General features: G+C 36.0%; 1 protein-coding gene across 1 annotated transcript in view; it reads right to left on the bottom strand.

Annotated features, from left to right (window-relative positions):
• The window catches only part of LOC148941498 (transmembrane protein 126), a 43,763-nt gene extending 25,228 nt beyond the window's left edge, over positions 1-18,535 (bottom strand). Inside the window, exons 1-2 of the mRNA XM_089104279.1 lie at positions 18,434-18,535; positions 3,147-3,280 (exon numbers count right to left, since the gene is read on the bottom strand). Of these exons, the coding sequence (XP_088960405.1) occupies positions 3,147-3,256 (110 nt within the window). The 5' untranslated portion in view covers positions 3,257-3,280; positions 18,434-18,535. The remainder of the gene's footprint in view (positions 1-3,146; positions 3,281-18,433) is intronic.
• Between the last annotated feature and the right edge of the window lie 2,982 nt (positions 18,536-21,517).

Here is a 21,517-nt window from a genome sequence, read left to right as displayed (position 1 = left end):
TAAGTAAAGGTTTGACTTCGAGTCAACGTATAAATAATTTTTATTGTGAAATGGTCCGCTAAGTATTAAGTATTAATGGTCAGCAATGTGTAAGTTATTACACATTGCTTGTATATATATGCTCTGTTTTAATTTACTTTAAATTTTAACTAGTGATTTAATGTATTCGTAAAGGTTCGACTTCGAGTCAACGTGTAAATAATTTTTATTGCGAAATGGTCCGCTAAGTATTAAGTTTGAAAAGAATGATCCAGCAAGAAACATAACGTTTCGATTTAAGCGAGATATTATTTTTTGGAGTAATTAAAAGAGAGAAAAGTAATGAAAAGAATTAAACTTTACAAAATTGAGTGTTTCTTTCTACTATATATGTATGTAAAATTTGATGCTGTATATGTATTCTAATGTGAATATTTATTTTAGATACAGCCTTAGCTATTTTTTTTGGAAATCAAATTTTTCGTAGCATCCTTATGGATCCATTTTTCTTTCAATCATATTTTGACACATTTTTGGAGAGTAACAAATTTTGCAGCCACTTAAAATATATCTTGATGCTATCATCTCATACCATCAGAAACCAAATCATACTTGATCAACTGATATTTGAAAACTATAACAGTATTAAAGACTTTGCTACAAGTTCATCAAAAGTGAGATAAAATCAGAACTTAATTTAGGCCTAGATAATGTGCTACCTAGCCCAAATGGATGAAAATATGTGAAAATGCTTTGTGCTGGAAAAATATATGAAAATTTAAAAATCAATAATGTTATATGTAATTTATCCAAGTTAATTCTAAAAGGAAAAATAAACGGTATATTAACCACATCACACAGATAAATTAAATTATTAATGGGAATTAAATTTAAACTCAAAAAAATTCATAAAACTTTTCTAATATAAATGTAATTTAAGCAAAACCACTAATATAATGTTTAAGCCGCTTGGGGTCAAGTTAAAACAGAAGTTGCATATGAAGAAGGGTAAAAAGAGTATTTTTCAGTCCTAGAGACAGAGAAAAAGAGAAACAAGGATGAATTTCAAATTGATATCCTTCGACAAAAAAAAAGAACATGGCCTATATTGGACCAGAAACATGACCCCAAGGAAACCCATTGAGGGTATATGCACATAATGACCCAAAGATAGCAGTATAATAGCTGTAAACAATATTAAGTTGTTTTAAAAGTAAAATATTGAGAATTGGGTCAATTCTTCTTTAAATGGGAAGTATTGTAGTAAAACTTTCTAATTTTGTTAATTATTAATTGAGTAAAAATATATTAAGATGCAAAAACAAAGTTTCAAAATACCACTTTTTAAGATAAAGATACAAATCGTGGAATGTGTAAGCTTGGAGGGAACTTGCTCAATAACCAATTTCCAGGCTAAATGCGTCAATGTACCGGAAGGACGTGGTTAGTTTTTCATATATATACCAAGATTTTTGAGACTGATAGGAGACTTTTTAACTTGCAGGGGAAACCTCTGCCCGTTTATTTTCTCGTTAGAAATACCTTGGGATCTTGTCGGATCATTGTGTCTGTATCTTATTATATATTATTTTTGTTTCTGAGACTAGTGATCTACTTGGGACAGCCAGTCCCATTAGAATATCTATATCTGTAATTATGAGATGTTGAATAAAAAAAAGTGTTGTATTTTGACAACCTCTCCACAATCTACCTTTAGCCCCTTAAACATACCCAGTTGGTACGCCTCATTAGTTCGGTCATAGCCTAAGGCACGCTACCAAAGTTAAACTACCTTAGGGCCAGAATTTATCTCCCCTATAAAGGGAGAATAAAGGCATCTACGACTACAACCCTAAAATACCAATAAATACACTTCACAACAACTTCACAACAATTACAAGGTAGCGGGCCCTTCACAAGAGTTGAGCCAATCGTGAAATAGCTCTTAGGGCGCAGAATCAGGACTAGTTTGATATAGTGAAGAAAAGTGTTTTTCGATGCATTCGTTTGTCAGAAGTATTATTGGGCATTCGTTTGTCAGAACTATTATTGGGCATTCGTTTGTCAGAACTATTATTGGACATTCGTTTGTCTGAACTATTATTGGGCATTCGTTTGTCAGAACTATTATTTGTCATTCGTTTGTCAGAACTATTATTGGGCATTCGTTTGTCAGAACTATTATTGGGTATTCGTTTGTCAGAACTATTATTGGACATTCATTTGTCAGAATTATCAATATGCAGTCATAGTAGAGATTTGGTCATTATTATCTCTGCCTCTATTTGTCGTCAGTTGAAGTGAAGCACTGTTGTACACCTAGAATTTAAGTCACAATAAAACTATTGCTTTTCTATTTGTGTTTGTTTTATTTATATGTCTGTATCTAATCGCACAGCAGATGACTAATTCGTAGGTACTTCATTGGTTGCGTTCCCTAAGGAATCTGATTTCGAGATAACTCAAGGAAAAGAGGTTACATTTATATAGTTACGTATTCTATTCTCTCTCCAAGATTGAGAGTGGCGCGGTCACCCATTTGTCTATTCCCCCCGATTCCAGTCGGTGCTGTCCTTAACGCCACGAGATAAGCTATAACAGCGAAGACGATGCGATCGTAAAATTCCCCGGCGGAACCTTTTGATTTTCTCATTATTTTTATACCTTACTTAGTTTATCACTTAGCTTAAGAAAAATTCACCTGACAGAACAGAAAAATTCCCCCAGCAAAACTGGCACAATCAAGAAAAATTCACCCGGCAGAATAATATGGGGGCAAGCAAATCCAAAATAAAAGCAGAAACTTCCAGCTCTAATCACTGAGAAGAGGGTCAAACTATTCGTTTTTTCATTCATATTTATTACCTTATAATTGTTCATTCATTATTACCTTTTATGCCATTTGTAAGCCATATCTTTTTCAAAAGAATTTCACCATATGCTAGAATTACTCATATTTCCCCTTCCTAGGCCTGTATACAGTAATTTTTGAAGAGCAATAATTAAAAAAATTTAAAGTTTCAATAAGAATCTCAAGAAATTCGAGAAAACTTTGGGAGAGCTGATGGCCAAGAGCCTTCACCTGCACATGGGAAAGGTTTTCGACTATTTCATATTTTCATTAGGCTTCTTTAGACTTTTATGTAGAACTATTATAAAATACTTGCACTTCTTTTACTGGCTGCCAATCCTTAATCAGAGCTATCTGTCTTGATGCCGCCTCCTCCTCAGTTAGAACAACAGCTCCTTTTGGTACAGTTCCCTTAAATACAGCCATAGTTTGGATGCACCCTTACTATGTCTGAAAAAAAATTGTGGTTTAGTAAATAGGGACTACATGAGAATGATGATTGGATTGACTCAGTTGGTCTTTGGAAAATGCCACAAAAAATACCTGAAAGGAATCTAGCGAATAAACCAGAAAAGCTTTCTGTAACCAAACTTGTACAACATGGTTTGAAAATCTCTGGTCCATGAAAATTAGCTATCACACTCAATAGCCTATTCATCACAGCAATTACAGTTTCAGACAGGATCAATAATTATTAATTAGTTAAACTAGTTGAAAATTTTTTCTTTTTCTTCTAACAAAAATGGAATTAGCTGTCCTTAACTAATTTTGCAGTGAAGAATTAAAGAAAATATATAGTATTACAACTTTAGTACAGTCAGTTTTTTGTTATGACTACCTTACCAGCAATCCAGTACTATATTGAAAGAAGCAGAAAAAGCAATTTAAACAAACTGTTTTTAATTATATCAACTTCATTAATTTCCCATGAAATGCTATTGTAATTGAGATGACATACATATTTTAAACAAATCAGAAAATCAAACAATTAATGAAAAGAAGTCAGTTTCTTTTTCAATGCAGTGTAAAATCTTGTTTCTCTATATGTTCCCTTTTCTTTAGATGACTTAACTAATTCTTGTTTTCTTTTCCTTTCCTTTTTTCCTTGTTGATAAAGGCTCCTGGGTGTGAATATTTAGAATTTTTATTAATTAATGTCCTGTTGTTTTTTTTGGTTCATTGTCACTGCTTTATTTAAATTAAACCTGTTTTTCTCCCTTGAGGTCAAATAAAAGTTCCTTCTTTAAGTTTAGCTTCACTTACTTGTGGAAAAAGTCGTTTTAAATACTCAAATCCTTCACTTTCTTTGTCAATAGCCCTCACAAAATTTTCGTAAGTCCTAATTTAATCTGAAGTGGAGCAAGAACTTTCCCCCATTCAATAAGGGGAGTAGGCTATACTTAATATTGCTTGTTCCAAGCTGAGAAGATGTTATGTTTGGCCATTCTTTTTTTTATAAAATGATATTTTGTTGCACAGCTATCCCAAAACATAAAAAGCAATAATATTTGTTAAACCAAACTTGAAGTTGCATTAATATTGCTATGGTCTATAAATCACCACAAATTTACCAATTTAATTTTCTATACATAATTGCATTTAGAATAGCTACCACGTCTGTAAAAGTTTCTTTAATAAAAGCTGAATTAGCAACTGGTATAGACGGTTTCTTGTTCCCATTAAGGAGTAATACAGCTTTTAAGCTATATTTCAAAGAATCTCAAAAAAAAGAAAAGGCACTATTCTGATGGTTCATACTCAATATCCAGTTCCTTCAATAAACAGTTTATATCAAAACAAAACAAAGTGGACCTTATGTTCCATAAAACTCTGATTAAAGCACATTCCTTGTTTGAAAATATGTAATACTTGTTTGACCTGCCAAAACATTTCACTCTTGTAATCTAGACCTAAAAAATTCTACCTTTTGTTTTGAAAGGCCTAGATACCACGCCACTGGGATCACTGGGTTCAGAATGAAGAACAAAACATGGTTTGCTCAAAGTCCCATGTCTAAAGTTAGGGTTAAAATTATCATCTTCAGTTATATTGGTTTTGGATGTATCTTCAGTGTCACTCACCTTGTAAATGTCAATATCTTTCCAATTCAATGGTGGAAAGGGAATTAATAAGCTTTAGCCATGAGGAACATGTTAGGGAGCAGATACTATGTTAGAATATACAATTTTATGTATTTGCTTCTTTGAATATCCTTCTGTGTTCATCTTCTTCTTCTTCATCATAGCTTTGCAAGGTCTGTGGATCCAGTGGGAGGTCCATCCACCTCTATGAAATTCCAGGAAAACATTCACTGGTTATGAATTATTCTAGCCATATTCCAAAGAATATCTGCTAGTTGATTACAATCAGCGTGCTGCTAGTACTAATGGCGTCTTTTTAGGATCATAATCATCAATCTATAGATTGTGGCTTCCAAATTATGTGAAAGAGAGCAATTAATAAGAGCATCAAACAATATGGGGATCTTCAATTGATGACAGTAATTCCTCAGTCTCCTTGAATCTTGATCCCTTGGGTTGCATTCGAAGAGAACATGTTGTGCATTTTCTGAAGTCTGATGGCAATTTCTGCATAGGGGTGTGTGGTGGATTCCTCATTTTAAAAGATCAGCATTAAGTAAAGTAGTTCCAGCTTTTAGTTTATAGTAGATCATATTAAAGTCCTTAGATTTGAAAGTAGGATGCACAAAACGTTGGTAAATAATTTTTGTTCGGGCTCTAACAACCTCTCTGAAATTCATGGTCCTTATATTTCTTGGGGGAGGGATATCCGCTACCTTATTTACAAAATTATCTGCCATTTCATTGTATTTGATTTTTTTATGGCTGATTTGATTTCTTAATATGAAGAAATGCATTAGAATATCCAGTTGAAAATAGATAACTGATTTTTTGACGTATCCCTTTCAGGTCAAGGTCATTAGCATAATAATTTATTTGGCTAAGAAGATGGATTGAAGAAAGAGAATCTGACAGGAACAGAATGTTCCTCGAAGGGATTTTCAATTCCTTGAAGGGATCGTCCTCAACGCCTCGCTCTTAACGCTAAAGTTTTTATTGTTTAAAAAAAAGAGTTTTGAGAAAGTCAAACTTTAGCGTAAAGAGCGAGGTGTTGAAGAGGGCACAACCCCTTTCATATACGGAATAATTTCTGTTCGTTTTAAGTTTTAATGTTGCTCCTTACTTCCAGTTTAAAAATTTTTTTTTTATTTAAAGGCTGCAAAAGCGAGGGGTTTGGGGGGCGGCAGCCCCCCAACTGTACCTTCTAGTCCCTGTAAGTTTTAAGGTTCGAACTTGTGACTCAGCCTCTTTAACTCTGTAGAAAAAGTAGTTTTTTTCAAATAATTTCTGCACGGTTTTGTACAGTTTATTACTTATTATTGCTTGACTAACTGTTAGATGATTGTGTATTATTCTTTTCTTTCTCGACAGGGTGTTTTAAGGGTCGACCTTGTAACTCAGCCTCTTTAACTCTTTAGAAAACGTAATTTTTTTCAAATAATTTAAAAAAGAAACTGAGTTTCTTTTTTTAAATTTAAATTCAGTATATAAAAAATTTCTTCTGACGGGGAATCAAACCCGAGTCTTCCACCTAACATTCAAGGGTATTGATCGCTGTATTAAAGACACACAATTGTAATTGTATTTTTAGTATGTGGGATCTATTTTTGACCCAAGCAAATCCCCACAAAATTTGATATTTTATTTTTGGAAAACAGGGAAGGAGTGATCAGATTGAGCTGAAATTTCGAGGATAAGCTTCCAGGCCCCAGGAAAGCTTATCCTCTAAATTTCAGCCCGATAAGACAACGTTAAAGGGGGCTGTGGTGGGAAAATTTAACATTAGGCTCTTATAGGAAAACGAGGTTTTTCGTAAATGTAAATTCGGGGGTAATTTTTTCGGTCTGGAAATATCAAAAGGCCCTAACAGGTCGAATTCTGCTTCGAATGAGTCCTGATTCACCCGGATCAGTTGAAACAGCTTATTTGAAACAGTTTATTTGAAAATTGAGCCTAAGTTGAATCCGGTTGAGATTGATCCGGCTGAGATTCAACCGGATCAACTACGCTGAACAAAATGGCTATCTCAAAATTTTGATAGGATGTGTTTAGGGGAATGATGGGCGTGGGAGGGGGGGCTAGTTGCCCTCCAATCACTTTCGACTATTAAAAAGGGCACCAGAACTCTCAATTTCCAATCGAATGAGCCCCTTTTGAAGTTTATACGAAGACCCCTTTTATAAAAACCTTATATGCCCACAGGGCATAACTTAGAACCCTTGCCCTGAGGGTTGTGGGGGAGTGTCCTCCTCAAAAACATATTTTCTATCTGTAAATCAACTACGCTGAACAAAACGGCTATCTCAAAATTTTGATTGGATTGGTTTGGGGTAATGATGGGCGTGGGAGGGGGGGCTAGTTGCCCTCCAATCACTTTTGACTATTGAAAAGTGTACTAGCCCTTCTAAGTTCCAATCGAATGAGCCTGTTTTATAGTTTCTACAACAACGCCTTCTTTAAAAACCTTATATGCCCTCAGGGCATAACTTAAAACCCTTACCCCAAGGGTTGTGGGGATTGTCCTCCTCAAAAACATATTTTCTATCTGGAAATCAACTATGCTGAACAAAATGGCTATCTTAAAATTTTGATTGGATGTGTTTGGGGAAATGATGGGCGTGGGGGGGGGGCTAGTTGCCCTCCAATAACTTTCGACTATTAAAAAGGGCACTAGTCCTTTGAATTTCATATCGAATGAGCCTTTTTTTGAAGTTTCTATGACAACGCCTTCTATAAAACCTTATATACCCCCAGGGTATAACTTAAAACCCATGCCCCGTGGGTTGTGGGGGAGTATCCTCCTCAAAAACATATTTTCAGTCTGGAAATCAACTATGCTGAACAAAACGGCTATCTCAAAATTTTGCTTGGATGTGTTTGGGGAAATGATGGGCGTGGGGGGGGGGCTAGTTGCCCTCCAATAACTTTCGACTATTAAAAAGGGCACTAGTCCTTTGAATTTCCGATAGAATGAGCCTTTTTTTGAAGTTTCTAAGACAACGCCTTCTATAAAACCTTATATACCCCCAGGGTATAACTTAAGACCCATGCCCCGAGGGTTGTGGGGGAGTATCCTCCTCAAAAACATGTTTTCAGTCTGGAAATCAACTATGCTGAACAAAATGGCTATCTCAAAATTTTGATTGGATGTGTTTGGGGAGATGAAGGGCGTAAAAGGGGGGTTAGTTGCCCTCCAATCACTTTCGACTATTAAAAAGGGCACTAGCCCTTTGAATTTTCAATCAAATGACCCTTTTTAGAAGTTTCTATGACAACGCCTTCTATAAAAAAACCTTATATGCCAGTAGGGCATGTTGTATGCTTACCTTTGTTATGATATGCTTGTGCTGCCTGTAATGCTCTCATTGTATTGTTTGCTATGTGCTTACGCTTGTTGTTTTGTGTTGCAGGTCGGTTGGCTTCAATAAACTGATTTAAACAAATGTCTCTCATTGACCACAACATGGTGTCAGAAAAATAGTCAAGATGGACAACTCTACGCCTTCACCACATTTTAACTGGGAAGCAGCCAGTCATGAGTCATGGAAAAAATTTGAACAACATGTGCAGCTAATGTTCACAGGCCCTTTAAGTGGAAAAACTGAAAAGCAACAGTGTGCATATCTACTTCTGTGGCTCGGTGAAAAAGGTCAAGACGTATACAGTACTTGGATATTCCCGGCAGAAGAGACAGATAAAATTGCTTGCTACCTAGAAAAGTTCAAGGAACATATTTCACCATCTGTCAACCCAGTCTTTGCTCGGTACAAGTTTCACAAACGAGACCAAAGTGTGCATGAATCAGTGGAACAGTATATAACAGCCATACACATGTTTGTTAAGGATTGTGATTACCCAGTAACAACGATTAATGATATGGTGAGCGACAGTATTGTTTGTGGAATCTTATCGCCAAAAATTTGGGAGAAAATTTTGTCAAAAGGTGGTACATTAGTACTTTCAAAACCCATAGAAATCGCTAGAGCCCATGAGACAACCCACGCACAGCTCTCAACAATGGCAGATGTTTCAAAAGATGTGAATATCAAACAGGAGATCGATAGTCTACATAAAAGGAAGCAACACCAGTCAGAATATGCTTCACAGCCTAAGCAGTAGTACTTCTGTGGAGGGCAATATAAACCAAATCACAGGTGCCAAGCAAAATGAAAAATTTGTTCAAGTTGTGGACGCTAAAATCACTTTGCCAGAGTTTGCAGAAGCAAACCAGTGAATGCTGTTCAAAGTGTAAATACATCTCAGATTGACCAAGTATTCATCAATACACTCTGTGTGGCATACGTTGGAAATATAAAAGGAAGCCAACCGACTGCAGAAATCATCGTGAACAAACAGGAATCGAAGATTAAGTTCAAAATCGATACTGGAGCAGAAGCCAATGTCATTCCAGTTGATCTGTTTCAGAAAATTGTCCCTAGACCTGAATTGAAAGAGACCAAGCAGATTCTTGTTGCATACGGAGGTACGAGAATCCCAGTACTCGGGATATGTATGCTGTCATGCACATACAACAAGGCTACCACAGGTAGATATGAATTCTTTGTTGTAAAAACCAAAGCCATGCCAATACTTGGCTATGAAGCATGCATCGACATGGGTCTTGTGAAAGTGGCAGGAATTGTTGAGCAAAATCAGGAAACGCTGTTCATCCAGAAGGTAAAAAAAGACTTTGCTGACGTCTTCACTAGCATAGGCGAACTGCAAGGTGAGTGCACCATACATCTGAAGCCAGATGCTGTGCCAACTGTACATCCAGTGAGACGTATACCATTTGCCCTTCATGACAAGCTAAAAAGAGAGATAGACCAGCTGGAAAAACAGGGTATTATACAGAAAGTTACAACTCCTACTGAGTGGGTAAACTCAATTGTCACCGTTGAAAAACAAGATGGGTCTCTGCGTTAGTGTTTAGATCCAAGGGATCTAAATAATGCTATACAATAACCTTGTTACCCCATGCCAACGTTTGAAGACATAGCTGTACGGCTTCAAGGTTATAACACGCTTACTAAGCTAGATGCCAAGTCTAGCTCTTGGATGCTCAAACTGTCAGAACCATTATCATTGATGACTACTTTCAATACACCCTTTGGAAGATATCGATACATGAGAATCCCTTTTGGGATTGTGTGTGCTCAGGACATATTCCAACAGAAAATGGAGGAAACGTTCAACAATCTAGAAGGTCTGGGTGTGATTGTGGATGACATAATAGTATCTGGTAAAGATGACGAGCATGATAGAAACCTTTTATGCGTGCTTGAGAGGGCCAGAAAGGAAGGAGTGAAATTCAACCCGGAGAAATGTATATTTGATGCTCACAGTATCCCTTATTTTGGCCACGTCATCACAGCTGAAGGCATAAAGCCGGATCCAAGGAAGGTTCAGGCTATAAAGGAAATGCCATGTGCTACAAGCCAGGAGGAACTCATGACGTTTTTAGGAATGGTCAATTTCCTATCTCGTTACATTCCAAATCTCTCGACTTTGTACCACTCATTAAGAGAGTTAGGAAAGCAGGATACATTCCAGTGGACAGATGTTCACAAATCAGAGATGGAGAAGATCAAGGTTTCTATTTGTCAGAACCTAGCTGCATTCGATGCTCAAAGTAAGGAAGTAGAGTTGAAAACAGATGTGTCAAAACATGGCCTCGGGGCAGAGCTTTTAACTCACGGACAGATTGTAGCATTTGCCTCAAAAGCATTGAATGAGACAGAACAGCGCTACTCACAGATCGAGAAGGAGCTGTATGCAGTCATGTTAGGCTGTCGGAAATTTCACCAATACATTTATGGCCAAAAAGTCAAGCTGTACACAGATCACAAGCCATTGGAAACCACTCTATCAAAGCCTTTGTCTCGGGCACCACCAAGGCTGCAAAGGATCACGCTTCAGATACAGCCGTACGATTTGGAGGTTCACTACATTAGAGACAAAAATATCCCAGTAGATGATGCCCTGTCAAGACTGCACACATCTGAAGAAAACGACGATTTTCAAAATGAGATTGAATTTCATGTAAACTCGTTTGTTAAGCACATGCCTGTTAGTGATACAAAAATGGAGCAAATCCGAAAGGAAAATCAGCGAGATCCAGTCATGCAAACCCTCATCAAAGTGATCCAGGAAGGGTGGCCTGTTTTCAGAAAGTCTTGTCCAAGACTTGTTATCCCATACTGGAATTTCAGAGAAGAGTTAGCAGTTGTTGATGGCATCATCTTGAAGTCTGACCGAATTGTCATTCCTTTAGCCATCCAGCCAAACATTCTCCAGCATCTGCATGCATCCCACCTGGGCAGGGAAAAAACCAAACAGAGAGCGCAAACGTTTTCTGGCCTGGAATGAACCATGAAATAGAAGAGTTTGTAAAGAGCTGCGAATCGTGTGGGAAATATGCACCAAACAACCCCAGAGAGTCTTTGCTTTCTACTCCACTACCCCAAGGCCCATGGGAAGCTATCGGTGTACACTTTTGTCAATTGGAGGGCAGAAACTACCTCATTACCAGTGACTACTATAGCCGGTTCATCGAGATTGACAAGTTGAACTGCACAACTATGTTGGATATCATCACCAAACTCAAGTCACATTTTGCTAGATATGGCATACCGTTGAAGATTTGGTCAAAAAATGGGACGCAGTTCTCATCCAGTGAGTTCCTTAGTTTTCTGCAACTGTACGACGTCCAGCTCTGTACATCAAGCCTAAACTTCCCAATATCGAATAGACATAAAGAAAAGGCAGTAGACACTGCAAAAAGAATCATGCAGAAAGCAGTCGACTCCGATTTGGATCCTCATCTTGGTCTTCTTGAGTAGAGGAGTACTTCAACCAGTGGATCTGCATCACCGGCTCAACTGCTCATGAGCAGGACTCCAAGGTCGATTCTAACAACTACCCAGCCGCGTCCCAAGGTAATACCTAGAAAAGAGATCATTAGGGTTCATGAAAGAAACCAGTGTAGGCAGAAAACCTACTATGACTGGCATGCGAAAGACTTAGCTTTGCTGAGTCCAAATAAAACAGTTTGGATGAAACTGGCAAAAGAAGATAAGCAGTGGAAGAAAGGGATAGTTCTGTCAATGCCAGATCCAAGATCTCATCTAGTACAAACGTAAAATGGAAATACTTACAGACAAAATCGCGAGCATTTGAAGCCTAGATTCACTGCGCCGGGGGAAACCAAAATTAACATTCCACACGAACTTGTAGACTCAGATGAGAGCCAGTCCATTGCGCCGGGTCCATTACTTGAGGGTACTGAGTCCCCTGAAAAACTAGACGATACCAGTCCGACTATTGCTACTCCATCACGGTTTAGAGTTGACGAAAATGCTTATGTTCCAGACACACCGTTTGCAACTCCAAACCCAGTTCCAGTTAACAATCATAGGAATTTTAATACAAACGGGCCTCTCTTTGGGCCCAGAAGGTCAAGATATGGAAGGCCCAGAAAACCAAGACAAATTTTCGATATTTTAATACCTAAATGGAAATTTTGTTTTGTACGCTTGTTATTTTGTTGCTTCATAAGTTTTTTTTTTTTTTGTTTTGTTATTTTTTTTTTATTTATTTTGTATTTTAATGAATTTTTTGTTTGATTACCTTTTTTATTATATTCTTGTGCCGCCTGTAATGCTCTCATTGTATTGCTTGCTATGTGCTTACGCTTGTTGTTTTGTGTTGCAGGTCGGTTGGCTTCAATAAACTGATTTAAACAAATGTCTCTCATTGACCACAACAGGGCATAGCTTAAAAACCTTGCCCTGAGGGTTTTGGGGGAGTGTTCTCCTCAAAAACATATTTTCTATCTGGAAATCGACTACGCTGAAAAAAAATGGCTACCTCAAAATTTGGATTAGATGTGTTTAGGGGAATGATGGGCTTAGGGGGGCTAGTTGTCCTCCAATCACTTTCGACTATCTGGAAATCAACTACGCTGAAAAAAAAATGGCTACCTCAAAATTTGGATTAGATGTGTTTAGGGGAATTATGGGCTTAGGGGGGCTAGTTGCCCTCCAATCACTTTTGACTATTAAAAAGGGTAAACTTCTTCTTCTTTTGTCTGGGGAAAGTAGTCTTAGCTTGCCACAGAATGATGAAACGGTTGGAGCTTTGAAGTGGACCAAGGGAACAGGGAGTGAGATAAGTATGAAATCCAGTGTATTACCACTCTGGTGGGTGGGAATTTCCACAACCTGCTGCAACCACAGGAGCAGAGTACTGACAGCACACATTGTCAATAATCATTTGTAGATTATGTATCAGGTCTTTCCTGTTCTTAGCAGTTTCAGGATAGTACACAACTGTGAGTTTAAGACACAAAGGGTGTCTAGAGAGAAAGTTTTGCTTGCATTCCTCCCATATCAGAAGTAGCAGTCATCAAAATTGTTTGAAGGTTTCTGCCAAACATCCACTAAACATTGCCTTTCATCCACTAAACAAGAGCCACTTTACAACTTACACAGTACATGTGAGGAGCCCATATTTCATCTAGGTCACCAACTTTGCACCCAAAATACAGAAAATAAGCTTTTTTCAATTCTTATAATAAATGTCAGCCTTGTGATTTTAATGTAAAATGTCAAGACATTTAATGTAAAAGTTTTACACATTGTAGACTTGAGTGAGTGGTGTATAGTACAGAAGTACCAGAATTTTTCATGGAGAGAGAGCTGGAGTTCCCAGTATTATTTAAATAATACCAGAATACCATCAATTCAATTTACAGGTAAACCAGTTTTAACAAGATTGATGCAAACACAGCTGCATACAAAACAAGAAAAAATGTATTATCTTTGAGGGTCTGTAAAGGGCTGAAAATTGAATTTGCAATAGAGACAAAGGTAAATTTCCAGGTGGCCCTATAATTTAGCCAGGATGAAAGTGAAAACATCATTTGATGCCTTTTTTATGCTATTTCATAATACAATAATTGCTTCTGTTGCAAATTGCATTGAGCCCTTAAAGGGTTCCCAAAGGTATTTCATTTTTGTAGACCCTCAAAGAAGTTATAACCTAACCTGCAAAATATTTGATTTCCAATTCAAACTGTTTTCCTACTGTTCCAAATTTTTCTAATGCTGCTGACAAAAATAGTACTGAATTTTGCAATTCAAAACTTTACTGTTGACAATGCAGGATATATTCTAATTCAGGGAATGTATTTGCACATTAGGGAGGTGAGGGGGGAGGAGACTCAAGTTCGTGGTAAATTTGCAGTGGGCCATATAATTTAGCTAGAATGAAAGTGAAAACATCATTTGATTTTTTTTATGCTCTTTCATAATTCATATAACATACCTTTGGGACAAGGGCTGAAGATACAATTAGCAACAGAAGCAATTATTGAATTATGAAAGAGCATAAAAAAAGGCATCAAATGATGCTTTTACTTTCATCCTAGATAAATTATAGTGTCACCTAGAAATTTACCAAAACAAATGTCATATCTAAATTCAGGGTGAAATTCTGGTTATAAAGACATGGAAAGCATATAATTTGGGCTGTATATTTGGCAGTTGCAGGGGCGTCCTGAGGCTCATTTTATTGGGGGGGGGGGGAGGCAATCTTTGTAAATTTAACTGAATTGCTACCTGATTTACGCTGAAATTTCTGCAAAAATCAAGAATTTTGCTAAATTTCAGCCAATTTTGCTAAATTTTACCAAATTGCTACCTGATTTATGCCAGATTTTTTGCAGAAATCAAGAATTTTGCTAACTTTCGGCTGATTTTGTAAAAAGTCTGAAAAATTTTTTGCCTTAGGCAAATATTTTACCAAATTCCAACACAGTTGGGGGGGGGGGGGGCAGCGCGCCCGCCATGCTCCCCCCCCCCCTCGGGACGCCCCTGGTTAGGGGTGAAGTATAGGTCTAGTGAAGCACTTTAGAGAATGATATTAGTAGGTTCTTTATAATTTTTTAAAAGCACTTCAGAATTTTATAGTGATTCCTTATCAATAGACCCAATTTTGTATTGATACTAGTATTTGCCTCATGAACTAAATGAAGAGAAGGAAACATGTTAAAAAAACAATTCTTACTTCATAATATGCAGAATAATTGGTAAATTTTTGGCAGTTCATATTATTGACTTACAAATAAAGTCAACATTCAACTTGATGCCTTTGTATCCTCTTTACAAATATAATAATCATTTTATTGGAATTGAATTTTACCCCCGCCCCTATATATACCAGTTCAGGGTATATATTTGCACATTAGGGAGGTGGGGGTAAAGTTCAAACTTATCTCTCATTTGCATCAGAGAAAACTTTACCCCTGCCTCCCTAATGTGCAAATATATACTCTGAATTGGTATATGTAGGGGTGGGGGCAATATTCATTTCCAACAAAAATGATTGTTATATTTAAAGAGCATAAAAAAGACATCAAGTATTATGTTTACTTTATTTGTAAGTCAATAATATGAACTGCTTAAAATTTACTGAATAATCATAGTTAACACATTTTGCATGCAGCCTTGCTATAATTTACACCTGACACCCAAGTTATTTCCTATCTTAAGAAAAAAAATTCTTAATTCATAATATGCAGGTGGTAAAATTCTACTTTAGCTACTTTTGGCTATCTCATAAAGGGGTTAGGTTAGCAAAATGAAACTCTCAGGGATATGTCTACAGGCTAAAGTATGTCCTGGGGAGGTATTTTGAAGTACCTAACTCCACTCCTTTTCCCTGTAGAGGGTCATGACCTCTGATGACCTTTAAAAATTTGTGTGTTATAAAAGTGAAACCTTACAAAATGAATCTTCTGCTTAAATGAAGTACAAAAAAATTGTTTTCAGCTTCACAACTTTGCTCAATCCCAATTTATAAGGTTTTAAAGATATGCAAATACATTCCTAAATTTTGAAAAAAAAAAAAACATTGATAGGCCAATGGCTTAAAATCATATTCAAATAACAGGAATTGCATTTTCAGAACTAAAGTCGGAGAAAAAGAAACTGATAACTGAAAATTATGGTAAAATATTGTTTTGTCAAAATTTGTCAAGGTATAGACCTATCATGTAGGCAAATTTCAGGACCCTCCAGAGGGAGAATGAGTGGAGGTAGGGGTAAAAATTTAGAATTCTGGCACCTGATAAGGAGACATGTTAAGAAAACAATTCTTACTTTAAAATATGTATAATGATCCTAGTTCTGATATTATCCAAGGGGAGAACCTTTATCATCAAGTCTTTCCTCTAAAAATCCTTCTTTTTTCAGCTTAAGAGAAAAAGTTTCCTAAAATCACTGTATTGAGATTCAATGCTTAAGTCTTTTGAAATTGTCACTATAAATTGCTGCCAAATAAGTTGTTTTATAGATAGCATTAGCACATGTGACATAGCATGTGTTTAAAGAAAAGACAGTGGTATATTGAAATTATGAATTCTGTTTGAAATCATGCCATTAACAAGAAATTTATGTGTCTTATGTGAGAATAAAATTATGTCTTTTAGACTGCACCATCAAGGTCAAGGTGATGTACAGCAATTATTTATAAATCATAATGTTTTGCCAACAAAAATGTTTTGCCCTCATGGTTCAAGTGAATGCTATTTTGATGAATCACAAAATGGATTCCAATGTAATAAAACAAGAACAGAGTGACGTGGACACAAACTTATTAAAAACAAGTGCACTTTTAGTCAAAGTATTAATAAAGGGACTAGGTGCAAAAATGCAAACATATTGTATCAACAAAAAGCAGAGATTATGCTGATTTTTTTGCAATTTAGATAGAGGAGCTCATATTCAGCAATTTATGGTTGATAAAATTGGCATATCATCAGCAACTGCTGTTGATTGGCAAAGTTTTTGTTGCTAAATGTGCCTTGATTTTATTGACAAACACAGTTGTATATTGGGTGGTCCAGGAAAAATAGTCAAAATAGATGAAGCAAAGATAGGGAAAAGGAAATACAATAGGGGACACTATATTGAATGACAGTGGGAGTTTGGAGGCATTGAAAGAGACACTGCAAATTTTTTTGTTGTTCCCATTCCTGACCAAACTGCCAATACTCTACTAGAAATTATAAAAGAGTGGATACATTCAGGAACAACTATAATTTCTGATTGCTGGAGCTCATACAATAGATTAGGCATGCAAGGTTTTCAACACCTAGCTGTCAACCATTCATTGAATTTTGTGGACCCTGTGACTGGGGTGCACACACTAAATATTGAACATCTAATATTGAAGGCACCAGCCAATAATAATCAAATTTTTCATCACAAGTGTCACTATTTAATCATATGCCAAATCAAGTGTCAAATTATAATTTAATCATCTTTATCATCTGATCATTATAAATTGATCATGTCTTTAATTCTCTCTGATTGTGCAACTGCTAGATCATCCTAGAATCAAAAAAGGTAATTTTTATATTACTTCATTTCTTTTCAATTCCGTGCATATTTTGTATTTTTGCCAGTGTTCATTAAAAAAAAAAAAAACATTAAAAAATAATAATATTGCTGTAAATATATACATACAGAGTATATACCCCAACCCCTCTGATTTTGCAAATATATACCCTGATTTGGATATATTTAGGGGTTGGGGTACAGTTCATTTGGTTATATTTAGGTTCAGAATACAATTTTTGGTATATATTTGCACATTAGGGGTGTGGGGGTATATACTCTGTAGCCTATGTATATGTATATTTATAGCAACATTTTTATTTTTGCCACTGATATTAATATTTTGTATTTGAGCCACTGCTCTTGAAAAAAAAAAGTATTAAAAAGACCAGCATGAACACTATCTAGCCTATAAAACAATTTATTTGGCGGCAATTTCAAAAGACTTAGGCATTGAATCTCAACACTGTGATTTTAGGAAACTTTTTCTCTTAAGCTGGAAAAAGGAGCATTTTTAAAGGAAAGACTTGTTGATAAAGGTTCTCCCCTTGGATAGGCTAATATAAGAACTAGGATCATTATACATATTATAAAGTAAGAATTATTTTCTTAACATGTCTCCTTATCGTGTGACAGAATTCTAAATTTATGCCAAGATAGGTATTTCAAAATACCTTCCCAAGACAAAATTTAGCCTGTAGACCCATCCTTGAAAGTTTTATTTTCCTAACTTAACCCCTTTCCAAGATAGCCAAAAGTAGCTAAAGTAGAATTTTACCTATGCAGAACAATCAAAGATAGCCTAACACATTTTGCATGCAGCCCTGCAATACTTTACCCCTAATCCCCCTGTTTTGCAAATATATAGCCCAAATTATGCATTTCTTATCTATTCTACCAATGTATCTCAGTTGTTTCAACCCATGTACCTGTAAATTGAACCAACTGTGATGAAACAAAAACTGGAAAAACAAGTTAGTATGGTTGACAGAATGCATTGAAAATGAATAATTTGGGCTATATATTTGCCCATTAGCAGTGGTGTTTTTTAGTGATTGCAAGAGGGTAAATTGCCCCCCCCCCCCAATATTTTGAAGAAAAAATTATTATATAGCCCATACCTCTTCACTCTCGGGATGTGTGAGTTTCTATTGACTCTCCTACCTTAGTCACACGGATAACTTTTGAAAATTTACGGAATAGAATACTAAAACCAGTGTTGCCACTATACGGGCATCATAAAGCGGTGCTGGTCAGGTAAAAGCGGTATTTTTGCGGTATCCTTTCTCCCAAAATTGGGAAAAATTTGCGGTAAATTTTAATGCCAATAATGCACCCATGTAGTTTCTATTTAGAAAGAAACTCAGGTTTTTTAAAATCAACTAATTCCTTTTCTTTTGCTAAAATTTACTTTTTTAAAGTGGCAGATTTTACCCTGAGATTTTCCCTAAAAAGGGGGAAAATTTCGAGGGGAAGCGAAACACGTAACCCCCCTTCCTCATATGCAAAGGAAAAATACAGTCCTTAAAACTATTTTCAAAAGTTTCTTGCCGATTTTTAGAATTCTTTTCCGTCTTTAATCACTAATAGGGGAAAAGTTTACCTGAAAATAGTGAGTAGCACTATTTACCTTTTTATATTCTAAAACACATTAAAAATTCATCGTTCCCTTTTTGTTTCTTTTTTTGCGGCAAATTTAACACTAAACTTAACACTAAATTTCAAAGTTTCTTGCTTATTTTCAACATTCTCGAAAGTCTTAGATGACTAATAGAGGAAAACTTGGTCTGAAAATAACAAGTAGAAATTAGTCCCCGAAGCGGCGCCACACCGAAATGACGGCGGCGAATGTGTGATTCAGAAATTTTTTTGGCGGCGCACCGCCAATTTTAGCCCGGCGGTGCGCCACGGCGCGCCGATTTTTCTGATTAAAAATAATAATAAAAATTCCACTTCACCAAGCACGTTCAACTTCGATTTTAGTACGGATATTTAAATGGTTGGCTAAAAACATACAAGAACAATATGACAAAACAGGAATTTTTTGGGCTGTGCGGAAAGTGTTTATGTTCACCGTCGATCAGACCAAGTAGAATTTTCATTTTTAGCCACTAGACCCAGGGAAACCTATGTTGTGTTTATGTTTAACATCGCATTGTTCCTATAAAATCCCGTGTTTAGTCATTTTCTTCTTGTTAATGACTTGGTCTAATGTGGTTAAAACTTTAAAATTTTAAAGGTAAAAAATTTCCTGTTCATAAAATACATACGAAAAGGAAGTGAAAAAAAAAAAAACAAATAAAAACATCGAAAAAAAACTGTATAAAAATCAGATACCATGGCTTAACAACACCAACATATTTAAATCAGCGGTTACATCACTTCAGTTACAATTGATGTAACAAAAGTGAGTTTGTTCACTCTGCCTGGAGCCATTGATCTTTTTGCAGTCACTATCAGTCCTGTCATGCTAAAAACCAGTTTAGCTGGGGCACATGTGGCCGGTACAGCCAGAACTTGCCGAGGGTAAACTGCCACTCGCGGGATCTGATACTAGTATTGGACCTTGGGGTCCCACAGAATGCCGCAAATGGGCTTCTTCTTTGTATCTGCTGTAATAAGTTGTTTTATAAGGGAGAACAAACCTGCACCTTCACCATAGGGCTCTTGAGCCCTACACTACAGGAGGAACTAAACTGCACCTTTACCCTCTTTTCTTGTCAACACGAAATAACCCTCCAAAATTCTTTTCTGAAAGATGTGGTCAAGTTATAACGTTTCAAGTCAAAGTTTAAGGCTACTTCAACTTCAGTGTGCTCTGCTACTTGTGCAAAAAAAATGTAATTCATTTCTATAGATATATTTCTATACTAGCTCTAGATAATCTACCAAGCGGGAAACTAGCGCAAATCAGCATCGATAAACAAATGAAACCCAAAACGAACAAAAATAACAATAAATAACTGAGTCAAACTCAAAACGAGCAAAAATTAACATAAGTTGGGCTCAAAACCCCTGTGCCTTCCCAAGGCCAGAACACAATTTGCACTTTACTGAAAGAATATAAATGTTTTTACTTTTATAACTTTAATAAATCAAATAAAATTAACACTTTTATTGGTAAATATCAGTAAATGTATACTAAACTTACAATGCACATCCATTTGTATTTTTTTCAGTAAAGTGTAAGTTTTGCCCTGACCTTCGGATATCATAGGGGTTATGAATTATGATCATGCTAATGTCCGATCGTTTTGAGTTTGATCGATTAGTTATTGTACATTCTGCTCATGTCTAGGTTCATTTATTTATCAATGCTGATTATCGATCGTCTTACATTTGATAGATCGGTTGATTTTAATTTTGGTCATTTTTGGGTTAATGGAGTTATTTACTTTTCTTTGAAAAAACTTATTTTTTGGAAACAGTTTTTTTAATTAATTTCTGTTCCTTTTATATTGACATAGTCTTTTCAGGGAAAAAGAAAATCATACTTTAAATCTTTTCGTTTTTTTTAAGAATTTATAGTTTGGCCTGCTATTTGTATGCTGGAAAACAATTTTAAGCAAAATTTAACAACATAGACCCTTATAAAAACCTGGACACAAACAGTAGGGTTCAATTTAGTTTCATACCTCCTCTAGTTGACCTGAAATGGGAAACTTGATAAAATTCGCAAAAAAAATTGTTTACTTTCTTTGATAGCTTGGATACAGTTACGCTATTTTGATTTGGTCAAATTTTAAGAGCAGAAGAAGCCCTGAAAGTTTGAACATAATACCCTCAGTCGTTCTTGGGATACTGCTGAGATGCCTTATTGGGAATTAGCATAAACACAGTGCATTTTTATTTAATCTTATGGCAACATTTTCTTTTTAAAAATAAATGCAAATTGGAGGGGGGGCGTGGTAGGGGGATTAGTTTCCCTCCAATCACTTTCGACTATTAAAAAGGACATCAGCCCTTTCTACTTTCAATCGAATGAGCCCTTTTCGAAGTTCCTACGACAACTCCTTCGATACGAAGTGCGCTGGTCTAAACAAAAACGACAACAAAAAAATGATACATTATACCCACATCGATCTCTACTATAAAAATGTCAAGCCTTCCAATCACTTTCGATTCTTAAAAAGGGGACTAGTCTATTCGATTTCCAAACTAATGAGCCCTTTTTGAGTTTCTACGACAACACCTTATATAAACAC

The sequence above is a fragment of the Artemia sp. Qi Xiang Cuo genome, chromosome 18 (assembly GCF_049724085.1).
Source record: "Artemia sp. Qi Xiang Cuo chromosome 18, ASM4972408v1, whole genome shotgun sequence".
Classification (NCBI taxonomy): Eukaryota; Metazoa; Arthropoda; class Branchiopoda; order Anostraca; family Artemiidae; genus Artemia; species Artemia sp. Qi Xiang Cuo.
This window is presented reverse-complemented; position numbering and strand designations above follow the sequence as displayed.